At 46.0% G+C, this 12,536-nt stretch overlaps 1 protein-coding gene across 3 annotated transcripts; it reads left to right on the plus strand.

Annotated features, from left to right (window-relative positions):
- Positions 1-56: 56 nt before the first annotated feature.
- On the plus strand, positions 57-5,116 carry LOC118368659 (RNA-binding protein 4.1-like). 3 transcript variants are annotated; one of them, XM_035752947.2, is made up of 4 exons: positions 57-279; positions 853-1,274; positions 1,728-2,622; positions 4,339-4,481. In XM_035752947.2, the coding sequence occupies exons 1-3, from the start codon at positions 203-205 to the stop codon at positions 2,600-2,602; spliced, it is 1,374 nt and encodes a 457-aa protein (XP_035608840.1). In that variant the 5' UTR covers positions 57-202; the 3' UTR covers positions 2,603-2,622; positions 4,339-4,481. The 3 variants fall into 3 exon arrangements, with proteins under 3 accessions (XP_035608840.1, XP_052353104.1, XP_035608841.1); XM_052497144.1 differs by having other exon boundaries at positions 1,728-5,116; XM_035752948.2 differs by lacking the exon at positions 1,728-2,622 and having other exon boundaries at positions 135-279; positions 4,339-5,116.
- The last annotated feature ends 7,420 nt before the right edge of the window (positions 5,117-12,536 follow it).

Consider the following 12,536-nt stretch of genomic DNA (forward strand, 5'->3'; position numbering starts at 1 on the left):
GTGCCAATTTTCTTTATGTATGCTCTCTTCATAATTTATCCACATCGACACTAAATTGAAATTAATGCTTTTCTGATAATACCGACTAAAACCTGGTACTACTAAATCAAGTACAGTCGGAAAGAAATGCACGTATGCTGCTTTCGTCCAATCAACCAGTCTGATTTCGACGCCCTCCAATCTGGTTTTGCCTTTTGAGGGGATGGGCAGAGATTGTGCTGTGGCTAGCAGGCGCGGCGCCATTTCATCTCGGAGACCAGTGGCATCCCACAGTGAAAGGTACGAAAGTAGAAAATGTGATTTATGGCGTTTTTAAAATAAAAAAATTATGTACATTTTGACGTTGCATATTTCCTTATGTGAACAGCAAATAACTGACACAGCTATGAACGCGTTTCGGATCTATTGTTAGGATAGCATGCTCGTTATGCATGCATATGCGGACACTTGCTAGAGTTGCCACAAGAGGCAATTCGGTGTCGCTAGCTGTCTTGCACGTTACAAATGACTACACGTGCAAATGTATGCTTTAACTATGCTGAGATGGCGATGTATTTTAAACGTTCGCTTACGTGCCTGAATCATTGGGCTGAATTAATGACCAATGGACAGCTTGTCTAGTTGCAAACCTGCTAGCTGCTTCTGACACTGGTGGCAGAGAGTAACCAGCATTATGATTGGTAAATTGGTCCTGTTAATGATCCAATGCATCCTCTTGCACAGCGGATTATTGATAGAGCGAATTTATCAAATAGTCAAATAATCAATGTACTCTTAGGTTCATAAGACTTCCTGAGCCAAGTTATTTCATGTTTCATCAGTTTAATTTCCTCTTCCACTGTTTATATACAGGAGCATCATCATGGTGAAAATCTTCATTGGGAATTTGTCTCCAGACACCACGGTGGAGGAGCTGCGCTCCCTCTTCTCCCAGTATGGCAAGATCTCAGAGTGCGACATAGTCAAGAACTTTGGCTTTGTGCACATGGATGACAAAGCCAAGGCAGAAGATGCCATCAAGAATCTCCACCACTACGAGCTCAACGGGCAGGCCATGAATGTGGAGATGAGCCGCGGCAGACCCAAAGCCTCTACCAAGCTCCACGTGGGTAATATCAACAGCAGCTGTACCAACCAAGAACTACGGGCCAAGTTTGAGGAGTACGGCCCAGTGGTGGAGTGTGACATAGTGAAGGACTACGCCTTTGTCCACTTGGAGCGTGTGGAGGATGCCATGGAGGCTGTCAGTGGGCTGGACAACACAGCCTTCCAAGGTGAACTCACACAGGCAGGGCTTGGTTGGTCAGTGCCCGGTGTGGTGTAGGTCCACCCTGATAATTAGAATGAGTTCTATTCACTAAGAAAAGGTCTTAACAAAACTGATAGGTAAGTCATGGATAAAGGTAAGTAGTGAAAGTAAGGGGCAGTCAACCACTATCCAAATCCACTTGTTGTACTAATTTTTGTATCTTTAAAATTCATCCCAGAATATGGACTTGTGTGTCAGTTGTGGATATATTTCCGTATACCTGGGTCAGTGTTGCTTGGATAGAACAATCGTCAGTGTTTACGTTCAGAGGTGTTTTAAAATGTAGGCTATTAGGATAGTGTTTTAGTACGTGCCCGTCTCCTTTCTGATTCCGTAGCTCATATGCATAGATATAGATGGAACAGTTTATTGTATCGTCGTAAACTCTTGCGTCTTTTTTTTTTTTTTTTTTTTAAAGGCAAACTGCTGAGCGTGAAGCTTTCGACTAGCCGCCTGCGTACTACGCCTGGCATGGGAGAGAGGACTGGTTGTTATCGGTGCGGGCAGGAAGGCCACTGGTCCAAAGAATGTCCGCTCGACACATTGGGCAACTACAGAGAGGGTGCCGAGCCACGCTCTGACGGATTCGATGGCGGTGCCCACAGGTTCGGCGGGGGGAGTCGCAGCGGTCGCGTTTATCAACGGGGCTTCAGTGGCGGCGATCCAGGTTACAGTGGCAGCTACGCTTCCGTGCACGACTTTGGCAACAGAGGGTCTGTTTACGGCAGCGGCAGTGTACCCGGGTATGGCAGGGGCGCGGGCTACGAGAGCGCAATGAGTTACAGTGTCCCGCAGGGTTATGGAATGAGCGCTGCCGAACAATGCATGGCCCGGACATACGCCAGCGAGGCAGCGTACGGCTGCACCAGCTCGAGCTATGGTGTGATCCCAGCCAACCCAGTGCGCCGGTCATCTTACGAGGACCGGGATCCTTATGGTGTTGTGGACTTCTACGAGAAGTACCGGGCTCGCTCGTATGGAGCCAGTTATTTCGAAGAGCGCCGGTCTGTCCCTTTGCCAGCCCCACCTCCCCCCTCCTCCTCAGCCATAATGAGGGAGCGCCTGCCGCCCTCTAGCCTCGACCTATACGAGCGCTGTCCCCTCCCTCCTCTACCAGCCTCCATCTCCTCATACTACTCCCGCGACCGGAGCCCGATCCGGCGAATCCCTGCTGATGCTGAGGGCTACGCGTACGAGCGCGCGCGCCTCTCCCCGGTGTCCTCCCTCCCCAGAAGCTTGGCTTATGACATCCCGCGGGACCCCTACGCCGAGCGGGCGCGCTATGCTTACTAACCTTTTTCCCACTTGTCCAGGTGAGACCTGACTAGCTTTCACAGGTTAGCGTGATTTTAAGTTCCCTGGGAACTACACTGAACAAAAATATAAACGTACCATATAAAGTGTTGCTCCCATGTTTAATGAGCTGAAATAAAAGATCCCCAGAAATGTTCAATACCCTGAAAAAGCTTATTTCTCTCAAATTTTGTGCGCAAGTTTGTTTACATCCCTGTTGGTGAGTATTTCTCCTTTGCCAAGATAATCCATCCACCAGACCGGTGTGGCATATCATGAAGCTGATTAAACGGCATGATCATAACACAGGTTCAGCTTGTGTTGGGGACAATAAAAGGCCACTTCGAAAATGTGAAGTTTAGTCACACAGCACAATGCCACAGATGTCTCAAGTTTTGAGAGTGTGCAATTGGCATGCTGACTGCAGGAATGTCCACCAGAGAATTTGAATGTCATTTCTCTACTGTAAGCCGCCTCCAATGTCACTTTAGAGAATTTGGCAGTACGTCCAAACGGTCTCACAACTGCAGACCACCTGTAACCACGCCAGCCCAGGACCTCCACATCCGGCTTCTTCACCTGCGGGATCGTCTGAGACCAGCCACCGGGACATCTGATGAAACTGGGTTTGCACGACTGAAGAATTTCTGCCCAAACAGTCAGAAACTGTCTCAGGGAAGCTCATCTGCGTGCTCGTCGTCCTCACCAGGGTTTTGACCTGACTGCAGTTTGGAGTTGTAACCGACTTCAGTTGGCAAATTATCACCTTTGATGGCCACTGGCAAAAGGTGTATTCTTTACGGATTAATCAGTTTCAACTTCCGGGCAGATGTATGGCATCGTGTGGGCAAGTGGTTTGCTGATGTCAACATTGTGAACAGAGTGTTCCATGGTGGCAGTGGGGTTATGCTATAGGCAGGCAGTTGCTACTGACAACTAACACAATTTGTATTTTATTGATGGCAATTTGAATGCACAGAGGTACTGTGCCGAGATCCTGAGGCCCATTGTCATGCCATTCATCCGCAGCCATCACCTCAAGTTTCAGCATGAAAAGGCACGGCCTCATGTCACAAGGATCTGCACACTATTCCTGTAAGTTGACAATGTCCCAGTTCTTCCATGGCCTGCGTACTCACCAGACATGTCACCCATTGAGTGTGTTTGGCATGCTCTGGATCAACGTGTACAACAGTGTTCCAGGTCTGGCCAATGTACAGCAACTTTGAACAGCCATTGAAGAGGAGTGGGACAATATTCCACGGGCCATAATCAGCAGCCTGATCAACTCTCTATGTGAATGAGATGTGTTGTGCTGCATGAGGCAAATGGTGGTCACACCAGGTACTGACTGCTTTTCTGACTGAAGCCCCTACCATTTCTTTAAGTTATCTGTGTTACCAACAGATGCATATCTGTATTCCCAGTCATGTGCAATCTGTAGATTAGGGCCCGATGAATTTCAGTTGACTGATTTCCTTATGAACTGTAACTCAGTAATGTCTTTAAAATTGTTGCGTTTTATATTTTTGTTCGGTGTAGTGTTAATATAAACACTGGGTGCTTTGATAGTTTCTCTAGGTAATGTCTTAGATCTGTCAGGTTTTCTGTCTTGTCATAGGTTGATAATGCCGAGGCTGTCAAGCCTGTTGATCGAATAGGAGAGAATGCATGCCGTGGAACTTGACTGCATCTTGTGGATGACCGTGTTACTATTTGGTATGCTCTCTTTTCAGGTGTCGCAAAAGTGTCGTGCTCGGTTGGCCATCTTAGTTCCGTCTCGCTATGCGTTTCGACGTGGTCGTGGGATGGATGGGGAATGTGCGGACCTTTATCTTCACTGTTCGATATCTGTCTTGTATGTTAACTGATAGCTTAGTGATGTTTTGTATTTCCCCGCTGAAAACAGAATGTAAATATAGATTTCAGGTATAATTAGATTTTAGGTATTTAACAAAAAGCAACCATGTGCACGTTTTATTTTTTAATGTGAGTCCTTCAGTTGGAGGTGTTGTAGCAGTAGTTGAATCAGTCATTGCACTTAACTCTAGCAGTTTTATGCATTAGTGCGATGAATGCAATCAGTTGCTCATCACATTCGCCTTTTTAAAATGCATATAAAACCATTAAAACAATCGATACAGGTGTTGTGAATGAATGTGTAAATAATATATATTTTTATTTTACTCCACATCTAAGGCAGGGGAGGCATATTATGCATTTTGGCTGATATTTTTCAATACCTTTTGAAAGTGAAATTGCACTCACAAGGGAAGCCCTGCTGCTTCAAATCTAATTTCCCACTTAACATATGACTGTATTGCTCATGTGTTTGAATGAAATAATACACTTTGTATACATCCTGAATTTTAGAACATTTCTAAACTGTTGTATAGTCCCATTCCATCTCGAAAAGAAATGTGTTTAAGAGTGCATTTGGCACTATTTGCCCTGAATGATATGAGAAATATTTATGTCCATTTTGTTTCTCAATAAAATCACTCTGAAAAGGTGTACTATTTGTCATTTGATTCGTGATTTCGTTCCATGTCTTGTTCATTTTACCCCCCGCCCCCCGTGAACTCTTTTGGAATGTAGTTTTGAAGCTCAAATGTTTCCTCGGTATCTCAGCAGTAGCATGAATACATTTTAGTGTGTATTTCTCCTCTTAGACTCTTAACATGATAGTGGTAATATTGTATGGCCATGATCTATACTGTAGGTTAATTAACACACCTGATAGGTTCATCCAGGACAAATCATGTTAAAACATACTATTTGGTTAGGCCTACACGTTGGTTTGATGATTGACCAAAAATATATTCTGAATTATTTTTCCTTTTCTTGTCATGGTCAAATGACTTGGGCATAGATTGGTAGTTTTTCCTAATTTGGCTTACAGAAATTTGAGGCCATGAGTAACTTGGTAAATGAACAATAGCACCGATTGGCCTATAGGCGGCACTGTTATAAGCAGCTTCACTTACATTTACATTACATTTAAGTCATTTAGCAGACGCTCTTATCCAGAGCGACTTACAAATTGGTGCATACACCTTATGACAACCAGTGGAACAGCCACTTGCATCTAAATCTTGTTGGGGGTGAGAAGGGGGGTGAGAAGGATTACTTACCCTTACTTACCCTATCCTAGGTATTCCTTGAAGAGGTGGGGTTTCAGGTGTCTCCGGAAGGTGGTGATTGACTCCGCTGTCCTGGCGTCGTGAGGGAGTTTGTTCCACCATTGGGGGCCAGAGCAGCGAACAGTTTTGACTGGGCTGAGCGGGAACTGTACTTCCTCAGTGGTAGGGAGGCGAGCAGGCCAGAGGTGGATGAACGCAGTGCCCTTGTTTGGGTGTAGGGCCTGATCAGAGCCTGGAGGTACTGAGGTGCCGTTCCCCTCACAGCTCCGTAGGCGAGCACCATGGTCTTGTAGCGGATGCGAGCTTCAACTGGAAGCCAGTGGAGAGAGCGGAGGAGCGGGGTGACGTGAGAGAACTTGGGAAGGTTGAACACCAGACGGGCTGCGGCGTTCTGGATGAGTTGTAGGGTTTAATGGCACAGGCAGGGAGCCCAGCCAACAGCGAGTTGCAGTAATCAAGACGGGAGATGACAAGTGCCTGGATTAGGACCTGCGCCGCTTCCTGTGTGAGGCAGGGTCGTACTCTGCGGATGTTGTAGAGCATGAACCTACAGGAACGGGACACCGCCTTGATGTTAGTTGAGAACGTCAGGGTGTTGTCCAGGATCACGCCAAGGTTCTTAGCGCTCTGGGAGGAGGACACAATGGAGTTGTCAACCGTGATGGCGAGATCATGGAACGGGCAGTCCTTCCCCGGGAGGAAGAGGAGCTCCGTCTTGCTGAGGTTCAGCTTGAGGTGGTGATCCGTCATCCACACTGATATGTCTGCAAGACATGCAGAGATGCGATTCGCCACCTGGTCATCAGAAGGGGGAAAGGAGAAGATTAATTGTGTGTCGTCTGCATAGCAATGATAGGAGAGACCATGTGAGGTTATGACAGAGCCAAGTGACTTGGTGTATAGCGAGAATAAGAGAGGGCCTAGAACAGAGCCCTGGGGGACACCAGTGGTGAGAGCGCGTGGTGAGGAGACAGATTCTCGCCACGCCACCTGGTAGGAGCGACCTGTCAGGTAGGACGCAATCAAGCGTGGGCCGCGCCGGAGATGCCCAACTCGGAGAGGGTGGAGAGGAGGATCTGATGGTTCACAGTATCGAAGGCAGCCGATAGGTCTAGAAGGATGAGAGCAGAGGAGAGAGAGTTAGCTTTAGCAGTGCGGAGCGCCTCCGTGATACAGAGAGAAGAGCAGTCTCAGTTGAATGACTAGTCTTGAAACCTGACTGATTTGGATCAAGAAGGTCATTCTGAGAGAGATAGCGGTAGAGCTGGCCAAGGACGGCACGCTCAAGAGTTTTGGAGAGAAAAGAGAGAAGGGATACTGGTCTGTAGTTGTTGACATCGGAGGGATCGAGTGTAGGTTTTTTCAGAAGGGGTGCAACTCTCGCTCTCTTGAAGACGGGAGGGACGTAGCCAGCGGTCAGGGATGAGTTGATGAGCGAGGTGAGGTAAGGGAGAAGGTCTCCGGAAATGGTCTGGAGAAGAGAGGAGGGGATAGGGTCAAGCGGGCAGGTTGTTGGGCGGCCGGCCGTCACAAGACGCGAGATTTCATCTGGAGAGAGAGGGGAGAAAGAGGTCAGAGCATAGGGTAGGGCAGTGTGGGCAGAACCAGCAGTGTCGTTTGACTTAGCAAACGAGGATCGGATGTCATCGACCTTCTTTTCAAAATGGTTGACGAAGTCATCTGCAGAGAGGGAGGAGGGAGGGGGGAGGATTCAGGAGGGAGGAGAAGGTGGCAAAGAGCTTCCTAGGGTTAGAGGCAGATGCTTGGAATTTAGAGTGGTAGAAAGTGGCTTTAGCAGCAGAGACAGAGGAGGAAAATGTAGAGAGGAGGGAGTGAAAGGATGCCAGGTCCGCAGGGAGGCGAGTTTTCCTCCATTTCCGCTCGGCTGCCCGGAGCCCTGTTCTGTGAGCTCGCAATGAGTCGTCGAGCCACGGAGCGGGAGGGGAGGACCGAGCCGGCCTGGAGGATAGGGGACATAGGGAGTCAAAGGATGCAGTAAGGGAGGAGAGGAGGGTTGAGGAGGCAGAATCAGGAGATAGGTTGGAGAAAGTTTGAGCAGAGGGAAGAGAAGATAGGATGGAAGAGGAGAGAGTAGCGGGGGGAGAGAGAGCGAAGGTTGGGACGGCGCGATACCATCCGAGTAGGGGCAGTGTGGGAAGTGTTGGATGAGAGCGAGAGGGAAAAGGATACAAGGTAGTGGTCGGAGACTTGGAGGGAGTTGCAATGAGGTTAGTGGAAGAACAGCATCTAGTAAAGATGAGGTCAAGCGTATTGCCTGCCTTGTGAGTAGGGGGAAGGTGAGAGGGTGAGGTCAAAAGAGGAGAGGAGTGGAAAGAAGGAGGCAGAGAGGAATGAGTCAAAGGTAGACGTGGGGAGGTTAAAGTCGCCCAGAACTGTGAGAGGTGAGCCGTCCTCAGGAAAGGAGCTTATCAAGGCATCAAGCTCATTGATGAACTCTCCGAGGGAACCTGGAGGGCGATAAATGATAAGGATGTTAAGCTTGAAAGGGCTGGTAACTGTGACAGCATGGAATTCAAAGGAGGCAATAGACAGATGGGTAAGGGGAGAAAGAGAGAAAGACCACTTGGGAGAGATGAGGATCCCGGTGCCACCACCCCGCTGACCAGAAGCTCTCGGGGTGTGCGAGAACACGTGGGCGGACGAGGAGAGAGCAGTAGGAGTAGCAGTGTTATCTGTGGTGATCCATGTTTCCGTCAGTGCCAAGAAGTCAAGGGACTGGAGGGAGGCATAGGCTGAGATGAACTCTGCCTTGTTGGCCGCAGATTGGCAGTTCCAGAGGCTACCAGAGACCTGGAACTCCACGTGGGTCGTACGCGCTGGGACCACCAGGCTAGGGTGGTCGCGGCCACGCGGTGTGGAGCGTTTGTATGGTCTGTGCAGAGAGGAGAGAACAGGGATAGACAGACACATAGTTGACAGGCTACAGAAAAGGCTACGCTAATGCAAGGAAATTGGAATGACAAGCGGACTACACGTCTCGATTGTTCAGAAAGTTAAGCTTACGTAGCAAGAATCTTATTGACTAAAATGATTAAAATGATGCAGTACTGCTAAAGTAGGCTAGCTGGCAGTAGCTGCGTTGTTGACACTACACTAATCAAGTCGTTCCGTTGAGTGTAATAATTTCTACAGTGCTGCTGTTCGGGGCTAGCTGGCTAGCTAGCAGTGTTGTTTACGTTACGTTGAGTTAAAAGAACGACAATAGCTGGCTAGCTAACCTAGGAAATCGGTCTAGACTACACAATTATCTTTGAAACAAAGACGGCTATGTAGCTAGCTATGTAGCTAGCTACGATCAAACAAATCAAACCGTTGTACTGTAATGAAATGAAAATGTGATACTACCTGTGAATGCGACCGGGTTGTTGGGTTCTATTCAGTAGACGTTGGCTAGCTGTTAGCTGTTAGCTGTTGGCTAGCTAGCAGAGTCTCCTACGTTAAGGACGACAAATAGCTGGCTAGCGAACCTCAGTGAATTAAGATAATCACTCCAAGGCTACACACACTAACTACACAATTATCTTGGAAACAAAGACAGCTATGTAGCTAGCTAACACTGAACTAATCAAGTCGTACAGTTGAGTGAATAGCACTACAGTGATGCTAATCTGTGTGCGTTAGCTAGCGTTGCTAGCTCCTGGGCGAATAGCAGTGAAGGCTATGTTAGGGCGACGAAATACGAAATACGATAATTAATGCAATTATCTCTGATACAAGGACGGCTATGTAGCTAGCTAAGAAGAATGGCTAAGATTATGATTACTTAACATATCTGTCCTGTTTGAGCTAGAGACTATAAACTTTGTTGGTTGCAGAGGGGGGCTATAGGTGAACGGGCTCATTGGAACGGCTGGAATGGAATTAATGAAACCGAGTCAAACGTGGTTTCCATATGTTTGTGTTTGATACCGTTCCATTCCAGCCATTAACATTTTCAGGTCTTGCCTTAGATTTTCAAGTTAATTTAAGTCAAAACTGCAACTCGGCCACTCAAGAATGTTCACTGACTTCTTGGTAAGCAACTCCAGTGTAGATTTGACCTTGTGTTTTAGGTTATTGCCCTGCTGAAATGTGAATTCATCTCCCAGCGTCTGGGGGAAAGCAGACTGAACCAGGTTTTCCTCTAGGATTTTGCCTGTGCCTCCATTACGTAATTTTGTTTTATCCTGAAAAACTCCCCAGTCCTTAATGATTCCAAGCATACCCATAATATGATGCCGCCACCACTGTGCTTGAAAATATGGAGAGTGGTACTCAGTGATGTGTTGTATTGGATTTGCTATAAACAACACTAGCTATTCAGGACAAAAAGTGAATTGCTTTGCCACATTTTTTGCAGTATTAATTTAGTGCTTTGTTGCAAACAGGATGCATTTAAAAAATAAAAAATATTTCTGTACAGGCGTCCTTCTTTTCACTGTTGATCCATCCTCAGTTTTCTCCTCTCACAAACATTAAACTGTTTTAAAGTCTCAATAGGCCTCAGGGTGAAATCCGTGAGCCGTTTCCTGTATCTTTGTCGAGACTGGGTGTATTGATACACCATCCAAAGTGTAATTATTAACTTCACCATGCTCAAAGGGATATTCAGTGTCTGCTTTTATTTCTTTTTTTACCCATCTACCAATAGGTGGGTCTTCGTGGTTGAATCTGTGTTTGATTTTCACTGCTCGACTGAGGGACCTTCAAGATAATTGTATGTGTGGGGTACAGAGATGAGGTAGTCATTCAAAAATCATGTTCAACATTATTATTGCACACAGACTGAGTCCATGCAACTTAATATATGACTTGTAAAAGCACATTTTTACTCCTGAACCTATTTAGGTTTGCCATAACAAAGGGGTTAAATACTTATTAACTCAATACATTTATCCATTTCTTTCTCCCCAATTTTGATCTTGTCTCATCGCTGCAACTCCCCAACGATCTCAGGAGAGGCAAAGGTTGAGTCATGCGTCCTCCAAAACAAACCAAGCTTCTTAACACCTGCCCGCTTAACCCGGAAGCTAGCCGCACCAATGCGTCGGAGGAAACACCGTTCAACTGACAACCGAGGTTACCATGCAGGCGCCTGGTCCGCCACAAGGAGTTGCTAGAGTGCGATGAGCCAAGTAAAGCCCCCCTGGCCAAACCCTCTCCTAACTGGATGACGCTGGGCCAATTTGTGCACCTCCCTGTGGGACTCCCGATCACGCCTGGTTGTGATACAGCCAAGGATCAAACCAGGTCTGTAGTGACTCATCTAGCACTTAGATGCAGAGCCTTTGACCACTGCGCCACTCAGGAGACCCTTAGCTTTTCATTTTTTATTAATTTGTAAAGATTTCTAAAAACAAAATTCCAATTTGACATGGGGAATTGTGTGTAAGCCAGTGACAAAAACAAATCAAATTAATAAATGTTAAATTCAGGCTGTAACACAACAAAATTGTGGAAAAGTCAAGGGGTGTCGATACTTTCTGAAGGCACTTTATTTTAAGCCCATAACCATGTGTGTGAGGTGTATAATTTGTTTCAAAGTATAATTGTTTAAGACTACCAAGAAACACTCTGTGTGACCCTGATTTAACCTACTGCAGCAAAATTAACTGTCCTCCAAGTTTAGCTGGAATTTAGCCCATAAGGATTTGACAAATGCGATTGGTTGGTGATATGACATTGGCACACGTCTCTTGCGCTGCGCATAATAGCAGATCACAACAACAATATTTGAAATGTTTAACATCACCAGCACCATATCCATATAATATCTTGCCATAAGCGCAAAGTGACTGCAAAAGATACAGGTTGGAATGTCACTTTTCATCAAATGAATTGGAAGTCTGACTGAAATATGGGACAAATTGACCTTTTTTTCACAATTAGTGCATTTGAATTCTGTTGATAAAATGCGGAACATGATTGGTTGGTTGCAGGGTGCAGGAAAAAGGGCCTATATTCGGGACTGTCCCACACAATCCGAGATGTGGTCACCCTAGATACTAAAATAATAACTATTGATCAAGTGGACTTTGTCCTTGAAATTAATGTTAGATTTAAATTATGCAGACTAACTGAAATATTGTGATTAGTCGATCTGTATAATCACATATTATTGCCCTATTATGAGGTCTGAACTTGTGGATATTTTATTCTGGAAAATTCCTGCCGCTTGAGCAGTCAGCGTTTTACAGCTGTGAGAGTGTGTTTTAGTATTTTGGAATGCTAATGTGGAATGTACCAACTCAAATTTAAATAATTTACACCACTCAGGGCCCCCGAGTGCCGCAGCGGTCTATGGCACTGCATCACAGTGCTAGAGGCGTCACTACAAACCCTGGTTTGATCCCTGGCTGTATCACAACTGGCCATGATCGGCAGTCCTATAGCGTGGCACAATTGGTCCAGCATCGTCCTGGTTAGGGTTTGGCCGGCGTAGGCCGTCATTGTAAATAAGAATTTGTTTAAGGTTAAATAAAAAAATACACAAACAGATTTAAACAAAATGAGTCCCAGTATTCAAAGATGCCTGTAATATACCAATACAGTAACGCTGAGAATATTTCACAAATGTTAACATACACCATTAGTCAAATTGACCCCAGAATTGGTATATAAACTCAGTATATTAAGTAATGACTATAAAGATTACCTGCTGCATTCAAAGAGAACTAACCTATAGCACTAGATTAAACTTCACTTGAGTCATCCTTCTGGTATTGATAGATAAACATGGACATTTTCTCTGATTGCACATAAAGGAATATACGTCCTACATGATAATGCTT

This window comes from Oncorhynchus keta, chromosome 35, assembly GCF_023373465.1.
Source record: "Oncorhynchus keta strain PuntledgeMale-10-30-2019 chromosome 35, Oket_V2, whole genome shotgun sequence".
NCBI lineage: Eukaryota > Metazoa > Chordata > Actinopteri > Salmoniformes > Salmonidae > Oncorhynchus > Oncorhynchus keta.

Coding starts and splice junctions, on each gene's coding strand:
- LOC118368659 (XM_052497144.1), top strand. CDS start 203: ATGGGCAGAGATTGTGCTGTGGCTAGCAGGCGCGGCGCCATTTCATCT. Junction 280..852: donor GTGGCATCCCACAGTGAAAG/GTACGAAAGTAG, acceptor GTTTATATACAG/GAGCATCATCATGGTGAAAA. Junction 1,275..1,727: donor GGACAACACAGCCTTCCAAG/GTGAACTCACAC, acceptor TTTTTTTTAAAG/GCAAACTGCTGAGCGTGAAG.